Here is a 22,418-nt window from a genome sequence, read left to right as displayed (position 1 = left end):
TCAGGTGGCAGGAGGGTGCTCCCAGTCAGACCCACGGTTTGCAGATGCACCAAATCTGGGGCTTTACAGTAAGAAAGGTTCTGATGTTCTAAAGGGTCGTGCTCATAAATTCATTTGCTACTTGGATTTTCCATTATAAAAATTAATTTACATTAAAGAACACAAAAGAAAACCAAATTTTCAAGAATTTGCCTTATTATCTAAAAGAAGTTAGTATCTGGCTTGAGCATCATGCTGAAGGCAACCTGTATCTATTCAATTTCTCTCTCTTAGGGGCAAACTTAAATTTCCCAAGACACCAAGGAAGCACATAGCAATTCTCAAGCACTGGACTGGGAAGAACTCAAGGCCCCCTTCTCCACTGGATTCTTGAAGAATTACACTGCAATTTAGGGTTTGTTTTCACAACCTGCAAAATAGTGTTAAGACTCTGGGCTGAAGAAGCAGAGACAACAATCACACACAACAGGTAGGACTCAGAGCAACTGTCACAAGTCCTTCGTACTTTTCCAGCACCAAGCCTATGAGGCAGGTCGTGACTCCCCTTTTTAGGGAAGAAAATATCTACAAATCCCAAAGAATTTAAGGGATTTGGCTAGCTACGGGGAGTTATAAACACCCAATATTCCTGATTTCCATGGCTCAGCCTAGTCAATTTCACATCACTGTCGATAAACTCAGAAATCAAACTTGCAGGTTACATCTGAAATCATCTTTGGAAAGAGCCACTCACCTAACTGTGTACATTGGCGGAAAGTTTAAAAAATGCTTTCAAACCTTGCTGCACTAAGTTCAAAATTCCCATACTTCTTTTTCTTTTTGGCCATACTGCACAATTGACAGTTGCCTCTTGACCACTTGATGTGACTTTCCTCCTCAATTCTAATGCCCACAGACCGCTTTGTCAGTTGTCTACACTGGCTGCTCTCCACCACCTGGTTCAGGAGATGGACTGGGTACAGGTGAGGGTGTCCTCTGGGCACTCCCACAAAATACTAATAGACTTTCTTCCATCAAACACACAAGGAACTAAAACATAGCATTTTATAAACATTCAGACCTTTGCATCTAAAAAGATCATGCATCTGAATTTTTCCCATTAATATTACATATGCTATACATGTTCATTGGTTTCCTTGTCTGGTGGAGTTCACTGGTGGGCAAAAGTTAGTAGACATTAAAGGTTTAAGGAAGTTCTAAGAAAAAACTAAAATTGAGAAAACATTTTTATTCACTGCGTTTTTTTCTCTAGAAATCAGAAAAAGACACCAATGCTGATTTTAGCAACAGAACACCCTGGTTCTGCTCGTGGTTCCACTGAAATATAATTTGAGAACCACTGGTCTGTATGTCCACACCAATGTTAAGGAACTTTACTTGAAAACTCCACGGCAAAGAGGTTATGCCTGCTCACTTCCTCCAGGCCATCCTGATTATTATGTATAATACAGCATAAATTAAATACTGCTAGACAAGTTACCAGTGCATCCTCTAACCTACACTGTTTCTTAAAAATTACTAGCCAGTCTTGTTCATCACATGGTAAAATAACATTAAAAAAAAAAAAATCACACATTCTGTCTCCTGTCATCTTATTTATTTTGTACTCTCCCAGAAGGCTGGTATCTCATGTAGATCTAAGTTTCTGTATACAGGGTAATATCAAGCCCAGATAATGCTTTATGATAATGTCAGAAAATGTCAATGACTGTCATTTTCTTGGGAATGAAAATTGCAAGGTTTTTATCCCAAGAGGACAGAAACGGGGCTGGTATAGATTACTTTATAGCACTTAGCACAGTATGACACTAAAGACAGATATGAAATGCAAGTGTTTTGAAAAGACAAAGTCACCATAGTGGAAAGAGCCCTAATACATAAGGGCTAACAGGCTTGGTTATAGCCTCAGCTCTGCCACGGAGTAGCCATAAGACCTTGGGCAAATCCCACTCTCTGTGAGCTGCAGTTTCCCCCTCTATAAAATGGGGGTGCCAACTTGTTGCCAACCATAAATGACCGTAATAAGGATTAAAGGTTAAGAGGGTTTGGAAACTCTTTGTTATATAAATGTCAATTTGTTATTTTGACTAAAGCAAATGACATGGGATGGTTAGAGCATTAACATATATAACAAATACACTTAGGACTAATTTCTAACGACCGTTACTAAAGGAAGTATTCTCAAAATACACTAAATATAAACTCCAACTTTCTTTGAGGGATTCAGAATATGTATCACCATCCTGTGGTTGCCCTGGGGTTTATCTCTATGACTGTCCGTCAACAGTGATCTACACAAGTAGAAAACTGCAAATTAGTAAGAGATTTTGGAAGCGGACTAGGTAGGCTGAGAAATGAAGCGGGCTCACCATCCTGCCCGGGGCGGAGGGGAGAGGTTACGGGAAGACAAGGTCGGGGGACTCTGGGTCAGCTCTGCAGTGCTCCCCCAGGGAAGGAACAGCTGTGCACAAGGGGACCTCCCAATCCCCATCTCCAGCCCCGGACTCACAGTGCTGTCCTTGGTGGTCATCTCCTTGGCCGCGGCATCCAGGGCAGCTCTGGTCCTGGCGCTGATCTGGCCTGGGGCGACCACCACCATCTTGCGCTGTTTGGCTGGGAGCTGGGAGAGGACGTCGCCCTTGAGGCGTCGCAACATGACCGTCTCCTCCAGCAGGAGCTTCAGCTCCCCCAGGTTGGAGGAGCCTGAATAATCCCATCCCCAGGGCAGCTGTGGAGGCAGAACCGAGACACAGCTTGTGAGAGTCCCCAGGGCCAGGACCAGAGCCGTCACCTCCGGGAATGGCCTTCTCACAACCCTCTCTTCCCTTGGCTTTGTTCAGAGAACTTCAAGTGGCTTTAAGGGATGAATAAAACCTCACAGAATACAAATGAGAAACAGGAAGGAAAAGGAAGAAAGAAAGTCAGGAATGAGAGAACCAAAAACGTGTATCGTGGCGTCCCACAATTTGGCGCTAACCTTTCTGGCAGCAAAGGCAAGATGTCAAGCGGTTTGGTGCCTGTTACATTCAAGAACAAACGAGACACTCAGTTGTCAGACTCTTCCCATACACTAAATGCAGAAATTTTCCCTAGGGCTTACCCTACAGAGCCTGGTGCACAAGGTAACAGATGATGCTGTAATATCTTTACTTGATGAGGTTTACAGGGATTACGAAGCTGTTCTTCCCCAGCGTGGGCCTCACCATGCGTGACCTGGTGAATGCCATCACGGTGGCCATGGTGGAGGCGGCGGAAGGGAAGAACCCAGAACACAGGTGCTGCAGTCTTGCTGAAACCAGAGGAGGGTTTTAGAGTGCCCAGGCAGTCCTTCATAAAAACGGTTCCTTCATTTAGCAGCTCAAGGAGGCAGTGAGCAAGAATGTCTACTTCCTACCACACAGGTAGAGAAGACGTTACCAATTAAAATAAAAACCCTGTCCTTCACTAACAATCTTACTGGAAACAGGACTGACTTCTACGGTCTTGGAGAAAATCAGGGAGCCAGGGTGTCTGCTGCCTTAGGGTTTCAGCTGCTCATTTTCCCTCGTGCCTCACCCCACCCTGGACTGTGAACCACCGAGGGCAGGGGCTAGGCTTGATCATTTTCAAGGGCCAGTGGACCTAGTATAATGCTGGAGATGTGATAGGTGTCCTGTAAACCTCTGCTAAATTGACAGCAGGAAGAGACAGCCAAAGGTGGAGAAATAAAATGATCAAAAACTGCTTCTTCTTTTAAAAAAATACACTCTGAAATCAACTGGAAGTTCTCAGCAAATGCCTTCACGGTATAGGGCTGAAAATGAGCTCGGCATGGGGCATTCTTTTCAGTGGCTTCTCTTAATGCAAGAATCTGGCCACAGTTAAAAGAAAAAAAAAAAGTAGGGACTTCCCTGGTGGCGCAGTGGTTGAGAATTCGCCTGCCAATGCAGGGGACACAGGTTCGATCCCTGGCCCGGGAAGATCCCACATGCCGCGGAGCAACTAAGCCTATGCACCATAACTACTGAGCCTGCGCTCTAGAGCCCACAAGCCACAACTACTGAGCCCACGTGCCACAACTACTGAAGCCCGTGCGCCTAGAGCCCGTGCGCTGCAACAAGAGAAGCCACCACAGTGAGAAACTCTCGGCAACCAGAGAAAGCCTGCACAAAGCCATGGAAGACCCAACGCAGCCAAAAAAAAAAAATAATAATTAATTAAGTAAATCTATTAAAAATACAGGTTTTAGAAATTGTGATTTTTTAAAAATTTTATTTATTTATTTATTTATTTATTTATTTATTTATTTATTTATGGCTGTGTTGGGTCTTTGTTTCTGTGCGAGGGCTTTCTCCAGTTGCGGCAAGCGAGGGCCACTCTTCATCGCGGTGCGCGGGCCTCTCACTATCGCAGCCTCTCTTGTTGCGGAGCACAGGCTCCAGACGCGCAGGCTCAGTAATTGTGGCTCACGGGCCTAGTCGCTCCACGGCATGTGGGATCTTCCCAGACCAGGGCTCGAACCCGTGTCCCCTGCATTGGCAGGCAGATTCTTAACCACTGCATCACCAGGGAAGTCCAGAAATCACGATTTTGATTGCAATGGCATTTGTTTACAAGGCTTCCTCTGCCATTTTTGGAGAACGGAAGCTGTGCAGACTGTAGCTCAGGGGCAGCTGCTCCATTGGCACCGTATTCATAGAGATAATTTGCAGGTCAGAGGCTTCTGGCCTGCTGACCAGGCACGATTCACTATAATGAGTTGACATTTACGAGCAAAGGCCCACTGATGAGAGCCCACCAGGGGAGCCTGAGATCATGCTTCCCACTCCACCTGTTCAAAGGCTTCCTCTGTCCTTTTTGCGCAGAGTATGTAGGGCCTTGGCCTCACCTGGAGCTCTCCTCAGTGCCCTTCTCTGAGGCAAGAGCTGTTGGCTTTCAGAGCTCCAGGCACCTACGCATTGGCCACTGGTCGCTCTACTGGAAAACACTAACCTGGAATCACCACAAGCGTTAGAACTCGGAGGGGCTGCTCTTATCTTACCCTAGAGGGCACTCCAAGGTCAGAGTTAGGGGCAAAGCAGAGCTAAAATCTGAATCCAGCTCTATGACCAGGGCTCTTCTGATCACACCACAGCCGAAAAGAAGGAATGGAAAGGGAAGTGTGAAAATCAGGGTGGGGGTGGGCGGGGAAGAGGGGGAATAAAGAACAAATACCCGCTTGGCGCCACAGTAGCGAAGTCCAAAGGTGTGGAACTGAGGGAAGAAAGTCGGCCTGACGGCGAGGATCTGCGTGTAGAGCTCTGCCGGCCGGGACATGGCTGGGGTGCCCGACAGTAAGATCACCCTCTTCGCAACCTAGAACACAAAAGCCCAAGGTGCTGAGACACACAGAGGACACGCAAGGGATGTCCCCAGCACCCCCAGGAGTTGGAGCCAAGGCCCCCGGAACAGTACACCCCTGGAATCTTGCATGAACACCTTCACTTCCTCGCACTCTGACCGCAGGTACTTCTCAAGTTCATGCATCTTAGATCCAAGGTAGATCTAGATTCCAAAGACACTATGGCTGGCCTCACTCCAGAGCTCTGGGTGACCACAACCTGGGAACTCTAAGCGAAGGAAGGTACCATGACCAGAGAAAAAGAGCATGTGTGCTCCAAGAACCTCACGGTGTGACCCGTGTAAGAGGCTGGGCGTCATCTCCTAAGCTGCCTCGGCCACACCCTCTGCCCACATCTACATTAGCACTTAGTCCCTTACACTGAATTCTATCTTGTCTGTCTCCCTCACTAGACTGCAAGCTTCTTGAGATCAAGGACTGGGCTGTGTCCACCTTTGTTTTCGTAAAACAGTGGCTGGCACAAAGTAAGCAATCAATAAATATTCACTGTATGCCTAAAAATATTCACAAGGAAGCTAACTGGTGTCCTACGGAACGTGGAGTAAACTCAAAGAATCCAGCATGGTTAGAGGAAGGGGAAGTAGGGGAGACAGCAGCAGGTCCGAACTTTTTCCAGGATGGATTTCTGACACCCAAGCTGAACCTATGAGTAGATAATGACACCTAGGACCAGCCCTTTCTCAATCCCAGGAGAAAGCATCAGCAATGGCCTGTGTATAAGCTTCTATTTGTTTTCTTTAGAGGAAAAAAAAAAAAGACTGTCACTAACTCAGCTGCACAATGCTTCGAGCCTAGAGATCCCTGATTCAAGCTCATCTGGCAGTTAATAAGGACTTTAAAAGGTGGGACCCGGATCCATCTACCCTACACTCAGCCCAGGCCTGCAGCAGCCTGCTCAGCTGAGGGCAGGACGGGCATGAACAGTTGGTCAATTCCAATGACGGACTTCGGGTTCCTCCTTATCCTGACACCGACCTGACCCAAGAAGACCAGACCCAAAATCCTACCTCTTACTCAGATGAGAAAGAGGGTGAGATAAAAAAGGAGACACTTCCCTACTGTACTGGAACATGGAATGGCCAAAGATCACTGGAGGTAAAATCCATTTCAGCTCTGGGAAGGGACCCTACTGGGGGGCTCAGTTGTCTAGAAACAGCTTGTTAACCACTGTAACCTTGAGTTAATGATGGCAGCATAAGGCAATCGAATGCAGTCAGTCGCCTAGGGGAGGAAATTAGGTTTTCAGATAGATACACTGCCTCATCAAAATAAATAAATAAAGGTGCAGCAGAGGGAAGAAAAAGGATTCTTTATAAATATACAATATGTACCATTCTTGAGATGCACTTTTGCCCTCTCAGCAACTGCCAATACCTAATTCCATTATGACAGGAGAGCTATGAATTTCTCCAGCTATAATTTCCCACAGTTCAATTACCTGGGCCTTCTAATTTCCTACAGGGTTTAATGCAGACTCATTAAAATAACAATGAGCTTCTTGAATGACGCCTGTAGCACCACTTGCCTTGGCTCAAGACCATTTCAATGAAAGGGGGAAAATGAAAAGTCTTATCAGTAAGAGAGAATCAGCTCATCATCCAAACCTATTTCCCACATCATCACTGCTGTAGCCTGGGGGTGGAGCCCGGGCAGCAGCTCACAGATCAGGTGCTGGAAAGTAACTCCAGGGTTCTCTGCCCGATATTTACAGGACGGAGTTGACATGGAGTCAGACCTCCCGTATACTGTCCAGACTAGGGGGGATGATGGGACCGTTGAAAATGGATGCTTGTGGGTGTTAAAAAAAGCAGAGGCAGGGCTTCCCTGCTGGTGCAGTGGTTGACAATCCGCCTGCCAATGCAGGGGACACGGGTTCGAGTCCTGGTCTGGGAAGATCCCACATGCCATGAGCAACTGGGCCCGTGAGCCACAATTACTGAGCCTGCGCGTCTGGAGCCTGTGCTCCGCAACAAGAGAGGCCACGACAGTGAGAGGCCCGCGCACCGCGATGAAGAGTGGCCCCGCTCGCCGCAACTAGAGAAAGCCCTCGCACAGAAACGAAGACCCAACACAGCCATAAATAAATAAATAAATAAATAAATAAATAAATTTATTTATTTAAAAAAAAAAGCAGAGGCAGCATTATGGAAAGAGAAAAAGGCCAGCTCCGAAAAGAAACCAGTACGGCATCTCACCTATTATGGAATGACTCAGCCTGCTCAGCCCCGACACGTCTACTGTCATCACCGTCATCCGTAAGGCCTTTAATCGTGCCCGGTTTCACGTGGTTTATGTGCCACCCTCTACCCTTGAGAACTTCCAGTTTAGGAAAATATAAATGCATAAAACTACATAAAACAAACCTAAATTGAACGCCTTACAGGTAACTCTTCTAGTATCCAAGAAACCCACAATGGAACAATGCAAAAAAACGATGTCTATTTAAGCGTCAGAGAGAAGTTAGTTGATTCACACGAGCAGGGGACTCTTCCTGCAGCCTGCCTGATCACACTGGGGGTGAGAGCAGACCCTCCAGCGGACACTACTCCCGCTCTGGCCTGAAGAGGCAAAGAGCCATCTCTCCAAACGCAGAAGGACTGGGTTTTCTCTTGTAGGTGCAGAGGAACTGGGTTTTCGACTCCCTGCTTGTATATCACAAGTACTGCCATTGTAGTACTGTATAAAACATCCAAAACCTGGTTACAAATCCAACAAAAGGGATCAGATGATACACATTCTGACAGATTTATACAGTAGAATACTATTTGTAAGAATGAGGTCCAGTTATCGGGAATGAGGTGGCATGATCACCAAGATACACCATTAAGGGAAAAAAGGAAGGTGCAAAACTGGTTGTGGAACACTCTAGGGAGGGAGAAAGGAAACACAGGTTGAATGTACTGACATGGGCATAGACTAATTTTTACAACTAAACCCCAAAATCCAGTAACTGTGGCTGTCTTCGAGGAGAGAGATCAAGGGACTGGGGGATCCAGAGGGGGGAGAAAGAGTTATTTTTCACTGTACACCCTTCTGTACTCTCTGAATATATCATCTAGTTAAACTACTTCAATGAAAAAGGAAAAGAAAAAGCTCAGACACCTTAGACCACTATTCTCATCTGATCTAGCCAATCGACAGACATAAAAGGACTCTAGGGGCTTCCCTGGTGGCACAGTGGTTGAGAATCTGCCTGCTAATGCAGGGGACACAGGTTCGAGCCCTGGTCTGGGAAGATCCCACACGCCGCGGAGCAACTGGGCCCGTGAGCCACAACTACTGAGCCTGCGCGTCTGGAGCCTGTGCTCCGCAACAAGAGAGGCCGCGACAGTGAGAGGCCTGCGCACCGCGATGAAGAGTGGCCCCCGCTCACCGCAACTAGAGAAAGCCCTCGCACAGAAACGAAGACCCAACACAGCTAAAAAAATAAATAAATAAAATAAATAAATTTATTAAAAAAAAAAAAAAAGGACTCTACTCCCACAAAAAGAGAAACAGCTGTTTATTAGGGGAGGATGGTGGGATTCTGAGGGCCTTTCTTCTTCTAAAGAAATAATCTAACTGGTTTAACAATAAAAAGCACTATAAATTAAAAAAAAACCACTAAAGGAAACTCAAACACACCTCACTGCTCACAATGGAAAAGTCAGATACCCTTCAGGGCTGGAGTCACGTGGAGAAAAAGACCATGTGATTTGGCCTGAGCAGGAGTGAAGGTGGTGATGCATGGCCAGACTGGATTTCAGAGGCAACTATCAAAAGGTAAAACTACAACCCAGAAATTCTGAGTGGAAGAATTCGTCCTAAGAGGACAAAGTATACAAGTTATGAACATATGGATGATGTTCACTTGCAGAATTATTTATAATAGCTAAACAGTGTCCAACACTAAGGGTTAAATCATGGGACGCGTCCATACCATAGAACGCTCCCAAGCCATTAAAAATGATCTTGCCCTACAGCTGACATGTTAGAAAAATAACCAAACTGTTAACAGTGGTTTTCTGTGTTGGAGGGATTAAAGGTGATTTCAGTTTTGTTCTTTATAGCTTTCTGTCTTGCCTACTTTCACACAGTTGACCCTTGAACAACACGGGTTTGAACTGTACAGGTCCACTCAGGCAGATGTTTTCAATAGTAAGTACTACAGTACTATACTGCCCGAGGTTGGATGCATGTCAGTATGTGGAGGAACCTCAGATATGGAGGGCCAGCTAAATATAAGTTAAAGGCACGCTAAACCCACGTTGCTCAAGGGTCAACTGTAGATGAAAATAGAACCACCCCGCTTAGCAGCCCAGGAAAACAGTGCTGTCAGGGAAGAAAGATGTCACATTTCCCAGGGGGCAACACCACCAGTTTCTTATGACCTAAGCAAAACGTCCTCTGCATGCAGCTGCTGTTTCCATTCAGGAAACCCACATGATCTGGCCTATCTCACAGACAGTAGGATATAACCTAATTACCTCATCATGAACATCTGCTGAAAATATTTTGACATATTAATTATCAGAATATAGTTCTAAGAGACGCACAAGTTAGAGGAACAGTCAAGTGGTATTAAATTCGGCCCTTCTTTGGCTCTTCAAAGGCATTATTTTCCTTCTTCCCAACTCTCCTCTTATTCCCAAAATACCTAGATTCACTCATTTCCTTAGAGTATCTGATCAGTGGTTCTCAACAGAAATGGGGAGGGGTAATTCCCCCCTCCTCCCCCGGAACGCTTGGCAAGACCTGCCAAGACAATTTTGGTTGTCACAACTGAAGGAGCCAGTGGCATTTAGTGAGTAGAGGCCAGGGATGCAGCTAAATGTCCTACGATGCCCAGGACAGCCCTGTGGATAACAACGAATTCTCCAGCCCAAAATGTCAATAGTGCCAAGGTTGAGGAACTCTGATCTCGATGGAAATACAGCAGAGAGGTGGGAGGCCTGATTAACAGAATAACACAGGATGCCTCCTCCTCCTCCTCCACTCATCTGTGCCAACGGTCCAGCACATGTGAAGTCAATGTTATGGATGACAGTGGCTTTGAGACACCCATGAACAGGTTATATTCATGGGTTCTGTTTTGAAATATTAATTCATCCAAGTTTTACGGCCAATGCAGACAAATACATACTAGTTAGCAGTTAAAATTTTGTTTTAAATGTGTCACTCTGAAATATACCCAAGATCTGAAAAATGTAGACACTGCTTTAAAAGGTCTGGCTCAGAAGCACATATTTCAGAAACCAATATTTAAGTCCAGCTTGCCTGACCAAGCAATGAGTGCATTAACAAGACAGTTGCTAAGAAGCTTTCCTATTATATCTTTAATGATATCATCTATCTACTGTGCAGTTTCTTTTGTCTAAACAATCAGGGGTACAGATTTAATTTTAGTTATGGCTGTAATATTGGAACCACAGTACCAGGGTCTATTAACATTTTTCAAAAGAAAACATATTAAAATTCCCCAAAAGAAGGGTCACCACTTTGGGAAAAACACTTAAGTGTGTCCATAAATGGCTCTCAACCTATAAACATTTATAGGTAATTTGGGCAGAGAATCAAGGTTTTTAAGTAAAGGACCTTTAGGTTTGGAGAGAATGACATAATCCTGCTTTGGAAAATGTTATCATATCACCTGTTACTCCGAACACAAAACAAACTTGAAATGAGCAGACACTCAAGTGTGTTTTGTGGGGAGTTGGAAAAAATTAATTTTCAAATGCTATTAAGTTTCACCAACATGTAGTATATTTGTTTTCCCTAGCTTAGGTACAACTTAAAGCTTCTTTTAAGCAATAAAAGCTGCAGTTTTAAAATCAGGTGCAACCCAAAGGCCACTTTACTAGAGCCCAAGATAAACATGCACTTTTGTTTGCTCAGTTCATACAAACCAAAGGAGATTCCCCCAAAGTCACCTGTGAGATATTTCTACCTTGTTATGAGAGAAAAGACTACTTTTCAAATTGTACAACTTTTTTCCCTGAAGTAGGAAAAAGCTCACCCCAAACAGACGGAAGGAAATTTGGGGGCCTTCCCTCTGTTGGGGATGGAGGGGCTGGGACATAAAATATAGACACCGAAGTGTGTACCACACAAAGCATGGAGCTTATACTGCAGGTCAGAATAGAATGCCTTTGGATAAAGATTCAAAGCTGCACTGTACACACACACACAGACACACACACACCCACACCCTTTCTGCTCTGAAACAAGGACTCAAGCAGCCAAAGGCTCGGCATAGGTTAGACCACCCCAGAAAAGGATGTGGACGGCTGACCTTCCTGCTAACAAAACAGCCTTAGGGCGGCCCCAGAAAAGGGTATCATCTTATTTATAAAGCAGGTCTCAGCTTTGTGGCGCCTCTTGCTGATGCCCACGGCCTGGTTCTGCACCATAAGAGCTTTGCCCCGCAAGGCACGTAGAAGACAGGCAGTCCCTCCAGGGCTGTTTAGAGGACCCGCTGCTGGAGGCTGTCCCTCTGCCTTGTCCAGGAGGAGCCCGAGGACAGTCCAGAGTGAGTTCCAACCTGGCCTGTGTCCTTCAACAGGTCTTCATCTTTGAGAGACAGACGACTGCACTGACCACTAGTTCCTCAGCAGGATGTTAGGAAGAAAAACGAATCTGGTACCAAAGTCCTAAGCAGAGATGCCCTGAGTCAATGCTAAGTCACATCCACGGCCCGCAGCCCTGGACTTGCGGCCCCTGCTCCCCTTGGACACCAGTCCAGCCCGAGCAAAATACAGCAGATCTCAGTGCCGAGTGGGCTCAGGCACCAAGTCTGTCCTCAGCAGCACTCACCTTGAGGAGGGGCACAGCTGTACGACAGCGGGCAGTCTTAATGTTTTTGAGGAAGTGAGATTCATCCTGAAAAGAAACAGTCACGTAAGTGAACAAGGCCAAATCCTGAGTAGACGGAGAGAGAGCCCACGTCAAGCTTGACCCTGGTACGGCGTCGCACTGAAGCTGCCTCTCTTAGTGCTTTCTCCTTCAAGGAGACGGCTGGGGGCCTGGGCAAGGACCAGGCTCTGGGGCACCTTCTCTATGACATTGTGAGCAAGTCGCTTCATCTCTCAGGGACAGTTTTCCACTTGCAAAGTGGGGCTGGCGACTCCCCTGCCCTGCCCACCTCGCACGCGGCACGGGACAAACCCCTGAAAGGTGCTCTGCTGTCTTGTCAGGTTGCACCGGTCCCCTGCACAGCACTAACGCCGTGTGCTGGAGACCCGTGTGTGCCCCAAGCTGGCTCAAGGCTCTGCGGCCCAGCCCGCGCCTTCTTCCCCGCTTCCCTGAGCTCCCACAGGCTCTGGCTCCTGCGTCTCCGAAGGCCCCGGAACGGACTGTAATGATCTGTGTGTGTGTCGGTCTGTCTTACTGGACTGCGGCTCCCCGGAGACCAGGGGCTGACCGCTCCCTCCACACCCGCGGTACACAGCCCTGTGCAGGGCCCAGAGCTGCCTTCGACCTCTGGCTAGCTGAGCCAATGGACGAAGGCGCCTCCCTCGCGGTCAGCCCGCAGCCAGGAAACCCGAGGCAGAGGCCCCACTGCAGTCTTGTTGACGCGAGTGACTCAGAGGTCCTCAAAGAGTTTTCTAAAAACCCTTCCTTTCGCTCCTTCTAGATGAGACGTGCACTAGACAAGACGAGCAGCAAGATCTGGGAGGCCGCTGCAGGTAGAGAATCCTATTTTTAGAGGAGGAAAACACCACTGGCTTTTTCAGGTCACACGTTTGAATAAAAAACCTTTCGTGTTACCCGGAGGCACTGGGTTTCCCTGTTCTGCCAAGAGGAAAAGCGAGGGTAAGCTTCCCCTGGAAACCATCCACCGCAGGCTTCGCCCCGGGACGTCTGTCACCTGGACTGGGGGTGGTAGCTGGCCGGACGGGGCCGGGGACGGGGAGACTCACTAGTTTTCAGGGCTGCATTTGTGAGCCATGTAGACACACTGAGTACTGACAGAGGAGGCTGGAAGCCAGTCTCTCTAGACTTTCCTTCTGGAGGTTGAAAGGAGTTAGAAGAAGGAAAGCGGCAGCTAAAAGATGTACCATCACATCTGGGAGCAGGACTCTAAACTCTAATGCCTCCTTTAAAAAAAAACACTAGGGTAAAAAGTGCTTTTTTTTTGGTAGGAAGGGAGCATCCTTATATCGGCTGGAAGAAAATCTATTAACTGTTTGAACTGCACGTCTGAGTCACGCCGACAGGAGGGCACCAGATGGAGGCACAGCCCATGCTGTCCAGGCTGTAGCTCCTGGAGCCCCGGGCCGTCGGGGGTTCACGTGCTCGCCTCCATCATGACCCCCCGTGGGGAGAGGTGGGCTAGAAACCCTCAGCACAGACCTAGTAAACCACAATTTTTCAAAAACCGCCCGCCCCTGCCCCAGAAGATCCTAATATGTAGCCAGGGTCGAGAACCGCTATTTGAGAGAAATGAAAGATCACTTCCCTACAAAATAAAGCCAGTGATTTCTACTCTCCTAGAAACCTAGTGAGGCTCCATGAGATTACAGACATGGACATTCTTGGAGTTCTCGAGCAGAAAGTTTCCCCAGAGATAAAGTACTTAAAGACTTTGCCAAGTCACTTACAATGATGACAACTCTAAAAGGGGGTTTCAGCTGCTTTTCTAACTTGCTCAGAAGATCAAAACTGACAATGTTGACCAAGCCAGCTGTCAGGCGGTCCTTCCCAGTCACCACGACGTTGATGTGGTCTGGGCTCAGAGACGGCAGCCACTGACGGAAGGCCTGGGGGTGACAGGAGAGAACAAAACCCAAGTGGCGATCCAGCCTGGCAGCTGCCAGCTGTGGCCCCGCTAACCCACCCACCGCCTCTCTCCACGCGGACCGACGTGAACGCTCCCTGAAGACAAACTCGGTCTCTTGCCCTCCTGGCCCTCCTGCATTCAGCATAACCTTGTCCCCACAAACAACCGTCGCCGCCCTGTTCCTCTCACCCACCCACTCCCCTTCGCTTTCCACTAACGGGACACTTCCCTCCTCGGTAAGCAAGCACTTGTTAGCAGTCGCTTTGGTGTCTGTGGATTCCACCTCTGTGACCTCTAGCTAGATGACAAGTTTCTGCAAGGAAAGAATGCAACTCTTTTCAAGAGGAATTTTATAAAGGAATTTTTAGCAGAGCCTGGTACACCAAAGGCACTGACGACGATGAAAATGTTCAGTGCTTTCTACAAAGGCACCTGCTTTCCCCAGAAATCTTGCCATCTCTAGCCAAAGCCAGTACCTGAGCCAGTGGACAGCCACCAGGTGCCTCTGTCCTTGGCCGGGGGTCTGGGTGCTCCCAGTGAGCCTGGGCTGACACCATTCTGACTCCGGGAGCGCTAGGCCAGGCTCTGTCCTGCTGATAAGCATCTGACCATCTGCTCTTCCCTAGAATTTCCGAGGGTGCTGTGGGAATCTAACGTGTGTTGAATTGTTAGCTCCTAGAGGCTCTGGCACAATTCAGATCACAAGGACAAGAAAAGAGTGAGGTACTGTTTCGATATGCACTTCTTTAAAGTTTTGCTTTCTCCTGGGTTGGAAGGGCATGTCTGGGCGTCAGGCCCCCTGGCTGCAGGCAGAGCTGCCTCCTCCCCAAGAGCAGCTCACAGGGGCTTAGTAACAGCCTCGGCATGAGGAAGCCGACAGCCAGCTCGAGCAGCATGAAGCTGGGAAAAGCTACGGACGATGAACCATGTCTTCCATCCTCACCAAGTTTGCTTACGTAGAGTTTTATTCATTTCATGGGACCCCTCTGATCCCTGGATTTACGGGAGACAAAGCTCACAGCTGAGTGATAATACAATAGTCATGGCAGGTTTTTCTGCCATAAAGGTGCCCGGTAGACTGTGAACCTCCTGCCCACACCACCTGCTACCGGTGTGGGCCCTGAGCCCAAAGTCAGGAGGTGCGACCTCAAGGCCCCGGAACCGTTCCTCACTAGCAGCAAGCACGGTGCTTAACCTCTTGGAGAGGCAGTTTTCTCATCTGTCAATGGGGTTAATATCTTGTGCCTGCTGCACACGGCTGTTTAAAGATGAAGGGAAATAAAGGAAGTAAAACTATTTTGAAACTTAAGTGGGGCAGAGGTGAAAGGTGTTCTTCGCAGGGGCACCGGAGGTGCTCAGGAAGCGTCTACTGACAGACGGAAGCAAGTCTGAGCTTGGTAAGGCCTTGCCCTTCCTCCCTAAAGGCCTAGCCTGATTCCAACTCAGACAACCAGGAGCCTGGCCTCAGCAGGCTCCCTTCCTTCTTCAGCTGAGACAGATCTTTCGAGCTCCCCAGGTCCTGTCCCCAAACTGCCATTTGATGACTCTGACACTGAGGAAAGCCTTCCTCGTTAAAATCACGGCACCAGGAGAGCTGACCTGCTCCCAGGTGAAGCGCACAGATGACGGTACCACCACCAGGAGCGGCCACTCCTTCCGGTAATAGGCGGCTATGCAGATGGCTTGGATGGTCTTCCCCAGGCCCATGTCATCAGCAAGCAGCAGGCGGCCTCTTTTCGCTATGGCAAAACTGAAAGCAGACACGGTCAGGACAGAGCACGGCCGCTCGGGTGTGGCTACTGGCTCGCAAGAGACCTGCTCCGCCGAGAGGGAAGCCAGGGGCCAAACCGGGGGCAGGGTAATAATAATCAAGAAAAGACTACAAACAGGGACAACGTGAAATGTAGTCAAGGGGGAGGGAGAAGCTCTAGAAGACAATTAGGTCATGGAAGCCGAGGGAGGGAGTTTCCAGTAAGAGGAGTCACCCTCTGCCTGGCGCAGGCGAGGCCCAGGGGATATAAAGGAAGAGCGTGGGAAACAGTCCCTAACGAGGGGCTGGGAGGGGCACGCTTGTCACATGAGGGATCTGCTGGGAAGGGAAGAAAGAAGAGACGGTGGGGGTGGAAAAACGGCTTTCTCAAGATCAGAGAGGACTCTGTACGCATAAAGCTGGCAAAGACAGAAAACGCTGGAGAAAAGGAGGATGACCAGAGAGAAGGATGGAGCAAGAGTGTTTGTTAAGAGGAGCACCGACCTCAGCAACGCGTCTCATTACCTAGCAGCCTCCAGGGTCCCCAAGCCCTCCAGGGCAGCAGCCCTTGCTTACAGTTTGTGAATAAAGCACGGAATTATTATTCTACTCCTTCGGAGCCCGACTGGCCTGGGTTGGAATCCCAATTCCACCACCTGGGAGCCGTGTGCCTTTACGCAAGTTATCTGACCTCCTCGTGCCTCCGCTGTAACGTGGAATAATGACGAGGCCTACCCCAGAGAGTGTTACAGGGGTTCATGATGTTTAAAGCACTTAAAACAGCGCTTGGTGCCGTCGTAAGTGCTGGGGAAGTGCTTGCCTCACAACAATTATTCCCCCAAAGGAGAAAAATAACCAAGACACAAACAGTGATGGTGACTTGCTTGACTGGCATATGAATCAGTGAAAAGCTAAAAGGATCCCCAGTGCCAGATGCCTGGTCTCCTGCTCCAAACACCATTCCTCTTTCATCGGAATTCCTGAAGAACTGATCATTTGCTCAGGAACCTGATAATAAGCCAGTCGACTAGCTCTTCTCCTTTCCTTCTCACCCAGAAAAGACAGAGAACGTCCCCTCTTCTGACCAGCAGCTGCTATGGCCCACAAGAATTCCGAGGTGCACATGGCCTTTCTGAATTGCCTGGAAACGGCATTTCCGCCCTTCAGAAGCCAGTGCCCAACAAAGGTGGGAAAGTGAGCAGCGGGTCTGCGGGTGGCGTGAGCCCAGGACACCCAGGCTCAGCAGACAACGAGTGTCCTGTCGTGGTCCTGGCACTTCTCTGTCCTCCCAGCTGCCACACGGCCCACCCAGTGAGAGGTGGTGCCCCCCTCCCCTCCCCACTGGCCGTGGCCACCAGACTCCTGCAATGAGGGGGAAGGGAGCCCACCCTCCCCTTGTCATGCCGACCTTGGTGAAATCTTCCGGACCATTTCCGGGATCAACTCAGACAGACGCATGCGGAGAGACAAGTATAAAAGACTTATTTTTTTTACATTACTTTCTGATTTACAAAACTGGTGGTCAGGATGGCCAGGGGCACCTATGCAACGAACCAGGAAGGGCCTTTTGTTTCAGCCTCCGAGGCGTCGCTACCATTTACAATGTCTGCACGGCTTCATCCACCTGGTCATTCCCAAAGCAGAACGGACCCTTGAATTTCATAGCCTTTCCTTTTACTCTGCCTTGAGGTAGTCCAACTAAGGAACAAAGTGATCACAACTGAGAACAAAGATGTCACCTGGATAACAGAGAGACAATCACACAGCTGAATGCCGTTTTCAACAGTGTAGTTTGGTATTACACAAAAGACGCTGCACTCATCATCAGAAGGTAGGATTTCAGCCCCAATTCCACTTTTGGAAACTGAGCAGATTTAGACAGAGGACTGTCTTCCTTGGTCTCAACTCACTCCTCTATTAAAAGGAACCGTTTAGATATTAGAGCAGGCTGATATCTATCTAAGAGATTTTGCTCTGTACATTTAAATGTACATTTAAATGAGTTTCCAGTTATAGTACTTACATAAAAAACAAAACAAAAACGTGGAATTGACAGCCCTTCCCTTAATATCAAACTCCTCCACTTCAGGGAATGAAAGTTAAAAACTGGAATTAATGCAAAGTTTTGAAGAAAGGCTGCAAGTACCATTAGCAGTTTCAGAGCCATAGAGAAAAAGATGGAAACAGCTGGCTGTGCTCTGGCTCTGATGTACATACCCTGGGGTGCCTCGCACCCACCACCTCTCAGCGTGCACCGCATGTGCCCAGGGATCTCCAGGGGAGCCATGAAGAACCTGGATTCTGAAGACGGGGGCTGCCCAGGAGCTGGGGGTGGGCAACCTCTCTCAGCATTAATGAAGGAGACGGAGGAAGAAAGATGAAAGGGAAAACCCACCTTGAGCCTGGGTAAAACGAGGCCCAAAGGACATCTCAACAGATAAAAGAAACGGCAAAGTGCGTTATCTAAGAGAGATGGCAGCTGGAAGGCAAAGGAAGAAAAGGGTGTGGGCAGAGCTGGGACCGTGGGGATGCAGTGAGGTCCCACTGTGCCCAAACTGCACCCGGAGAACACAATCCTACAGAGACAGCAGCCAAGCTTTAACCAAAACACCACAAGTGGGCTGCACGCGGGCAGGCTGCCTTCGTGGGCCATGTCCATTGACGATGTAAGTCCTTCCTTTGCATGGGGCTCTATCTCCAACCACACGGCCTGACATCAGATCTAGCTCTTATTATTTCTACACGGAGTCTCAAGACAGCCTCTTCCCTCTCCTCCACCTCCCATCTTTCTACTAGAAGGCAAATTCTGGGGCAAACCTGTCATTTTGTTTCTCCTAAGAAACTCTGGAAAAAGGGACAGGTCAGGACGCGGGCTTATCTTTTTTCCTTCTATCAATATAATAAGAGCACTTCCTTTTGGAAAACCACCACTTTACACTCTCAGTCCAAGTAACTGGGGTGGGGCAGGCCCTACCCTTTCGCTCCAGGGATGGGCCTGTCACCTGGTCTTACCAGGAAGACCTCCGAGGCCCCCAGGACACAGTGACTGACCAGCTCAAGCGTCAGCACCAAATTTCAGATATTTCAGTGTGGGACCCACTAGAAAAGAGGTGCTTCCGCTGGGCTGCAGAACTGACGGGTGCAAAACGGAAGCCCCTGGCTGCCCCCGCTGCCACGCTGGAGGAGCACCTGGCTGAGCACAACGCAAACTAAGAAGAAAGCAGAGCTGAGAGGGGCACAGAGTCCTGATGAGCTCTTCAGAGACCCTGGGCTTTCTATTACACGCAATGAGAGATCTCTTTTCTTACACTACTCTGAGTTGGGTTTCTGCACACTTGCAATACTAGTTAATTAGGAATGCAATTCCTAATTAACTTATGGAATTTGAAATCAGTGGTTACAATCAGGCTTTGGTGACAGCACACCTGGGCTGTTTAATGCTAATACCCAGATGCTTCTAGACGGCTGTGAAAGAGGAGCACTCATGAAAGAGGGAGCATCTGAAGCCAGTCTGTGGTGAGCGACAAATCTGAGCAGGAGAGAGCAAGAGGAAGACAGATGAAGAACCTACTTGACTCCAACTCTCTGAAAGGGCAGCAGGCTAGACACGAGCTTGGAATCCACTCTGGACAGGTCTGCCTCGGGGATGTCTGCCACGGGACACAGAGACGTCTTCTGGAGCTGAGCGGCGAAAGCCAGGGTGAGAGTCTTGGGCAGAGGATCCAGCTGAACTTGTGGAAGGCAGCGCACCCTTTCCACTAGAAAGGAGAACAGAGGTGTGTGAATTGGAGTGTTAATGTCCAAGATTTCTGGGGGGAAAAGAAGGGGCTTTGAGATAGAAAGTTCAATGGCTGGAATTCTGCTGCATGCCATCTTCTCCGAAAAGTAACTGGAGAGAAAACTGGGTGCAGACAGATGCATGGCAGAGAACCAGTTTTCCCTCTCTATTCCTAGTGTCTGCAAACAAGAGGGCACTCAGTAATGCAAAATTGATCTTCACTACACTACACAAACACCGGAAAGAACTAAAGTGTTCTTGTGACCAATCTATTTCTAACCTCAAGTCATTTAAAAAATTATCTTAGTATTCCCATTCAATAAGTAAGGACCCATATTCTTCAAAAATCAGCCCAGGAAAAGCAAGGCCTAAAATGAATAAATCTTGCCTTGTTTCCAATCTCCTTATGTTTTATTTTGGTTTCAGTGTTTGAGAAGATGGAGAACTTTAAGCTATGTGCTGTCAACAGGCAAGGAAGCACTGTGGCCTATGCAGAGAAGCTGTTAGGTATTTCCAAGAAAGATCAGTAGGACAGTAGTGCTATTTACAAACAACAACAAAGGGCAGAGTCCATGCAAAGGCCACCAACTGACAACAATGCACGTGGCCCTGCACACTTTTGACCTTTTCCATGAGGGAATAAGCATCTCCTCTCGAGAGAGGTGAGTTTTCCGGGTATTGGCAAGCTAAGGCCTGTGGGCAAATCAGTCTATTACCTGTTCTGGTAAATAAAGTTTCACTGGAACACAGTGGTGCCTATTTGTTCAGGGACTGTCGTTTACTGCTTTCATGCCATAATGGTGGACCTGAGTCGCTGGGACAGAGACCTTATGGCCCACGAAGCCTAAAATGTTTATTATCTGGCCCTTTACAAAAAAAGTTTACCAACCCCTGCTAAGCTTAGAGTCTAAACTATTACTAAGGGTGGCCATGACTCTCCTTCAATTAAAGCTTATATTTAGGGGTCTTTACTTTCCTTCCATGTGTGCTGGTTCCAGACCCCAATATAATGGATGGGGAAATCTCTTCTAGTCAGAGTCTTTAACCCAGGTGGGAAAAATAAATGACCCCGGATCTACACGGAAATAAAAGAAAATCAATTTCACTGATTTTTCTTTTTGAAGGAATTTAGCTTCACCTGATTTTAAAATTAAGAGGAAAAAAAAGAAACCCTTTATTCAACAGAGAAACAGAAAAAGAAGAAAAAAAACAGAGATATAAATAAAACATAATTCTGGGGGGCGGGGGACGGCAGGCGAAGACAAGTTAAAAATTTAAAAGTTAGAGAAAAGAGGAGAGACCTAGAAATCCCCGGGAGTAGAATTATCATTAAACTTCTAATCACAGCCTGCTGTCCTACAGTTGTAGCTTTCAAGATGTTCTTCCCTTTCAACATTTCCTTTGAAAACTCTAATTAGAAGAGTTAGGAGAGTGACCGTTGTTTACAGATCCTTGATTGCTGTTTATCTTTTTACCTTTTCGGGGCGCCCTGAGATAGTCATAGTAACCCACCAAGGGGCTAACTGGGTTCTCCGGGAATCCAGGAGAAGGAATCAAATAGAGAACTTGTGTCTATTTCATCTCTACCCGATATTACTTGAAATTCTAAGGCTGTCAGTTCTCTATTCCAGATGATCACACGGTATTCCAAAAGTCTTCTGCCACAACCATCAGTTGGCAATTGCAAATACTGATGTGAATATGGAGGGCTGAGCCGTCTACCGCCACCTTAAATTGCCTTGCCTTTTCAGTATATTTGAATCCATCTCTCTCTTTCCCTAAATATAGGTATCAGTTATTTCTGGAAACAGTTTGCATGAACAGAATCACCATGATGAGAAATTAGGTAAGGTTGATGGCTTAATATAAGAGAGAGTGTCCATAGTGATGCAGAAACACACTGCATGCTTCCAAATTAAATCTGAGCGTGCTGATTTCTGCACACTTCAGGAGACTGAGCACTCCACGTGCTTTCAGAACCCATTTTCATTTTAATCCTAGTGATCTTCAGCACTCAAATACCTGATGAAAGCTAAGGAAGGGCTAACGATCCAGCTGCTGTGAAACACAGGGCTTTGTAAGCATTGTGTCCTTTCGGCCACTCAAGAGGAAAAAATACCCACTTTCTACTCTGTTTCCTATCGCCTAGTATCTCCCCAAACCCCATGCTGCTGGTCCAGCCAACTGAGTGTGTTTCTGAGACAGCCTCCATTCGCTGTCAGCGACCCACCGCTATCCCTTCCCTGTGCTGGAAGACGACAGGAACGTGCAGTCTGGCTTCATGAGTCACACAGAAGTGTTTCTGTACAACAGCTCTCCGGCAGAACGCTACCGGGCCACACGGCAGAGAGACGCTAACGTTTTCAAATAGCAGCTGACAAGATCACTGAGGGGGACGAAGAACCCTTCTGGACTGTGACAGGCGGGGGGGGAAACACAAGGCCTCATGCCAGTTTCACTGCGGGCGGGAGGAAGCAAGTCACTTAGGAGAGAGGGAGGAGGATCGCTCTGCGGCTGGCCGGACCTGGAGACCGCAGTCACCACGTTAGCAGTGGGCACTCACACGCCCAGTTCTCACCGTCATTTCTCAGTTAGTGTCACGCGCACACGGTCACTAGCTCAGGTCAGTGATCTGATTTCACATGCGAGACCTAGGGGTGAGGAGAGAGGTGCCAATTCCCCAGGCTTACAATCTGCTGACAGTGGAACTGGAAGTAAGCTGGGAACGGCAGGGTCCTGCAGCGCCTCATCA

The 22,418-nt window shown here is 47.9% G+C and overlaps 1 protein-coding gene across 2 annotated transcripts in view; it reads right to left on the bottom strand.

The window, feature by feature from the left end:
• The window catches only part of SMARCAL1 (SWI/SNF related, matrix associated, actin dependent regulator of chromatin, subfamily a like 1), a 49,756-nt gene that overhangs the window by 16,218 nt on the left and 11,120 nt on the right, over positions 1-22,418 (bottom strand). For both annotated transcript variants that reach the window (XR_005020656.1, XM_036858481.1), the window contains exons 7-12: positions 19,460-19,646; positions 15,738-15,888; positions 13,960-14,118; positions 12,173-12,238; positions 5,194-5,334; positions 2,510-2,728 (exon numbers count right to left, since the gene is read on the bottom strand). Coding sequence is in view for 1 of the 2 variants with exons in the window: in XM_036858481.1 (XP_036714376.1) it covers positions 2,510-2,728; positions 5,194-5,334; positions 12,173-12,238; positions 13,960-14,118; positions 15,738-15,888; positions 19,460-19,646 (923 nt within the window). In the remaining variant the exon portion in view is untranslated. The remainder of the gene's footprint in view (positions 1-2,509; positions 2,729-5,193; positions 5,335-12,172; positions 12,239-13,959; positions 14,119-15,737; positions 15,889-19,459; positions 19,647-22,418) is intronic.

The sequence above is a fragment of the Balaenoptera musculus genome, chromosome 7 (assembly GCF_009873245.2).
Source record: "Balaenoptera musculus isolate JJ_BM4_2016_0621 chromosome 7, mBalMus1.pri.v3, whole genome shotgun sequence".
Classification (NCBI taxonomy): Eukaryota; Metazoa; Chordata; class Mammalia; order Artiodactyla; family Balaenopteridae; genus Balaenoptera; species Balaenoptera musculus.
This window is presented reverse-complemented; position numbering and strand designations above follow the sequence as displayed.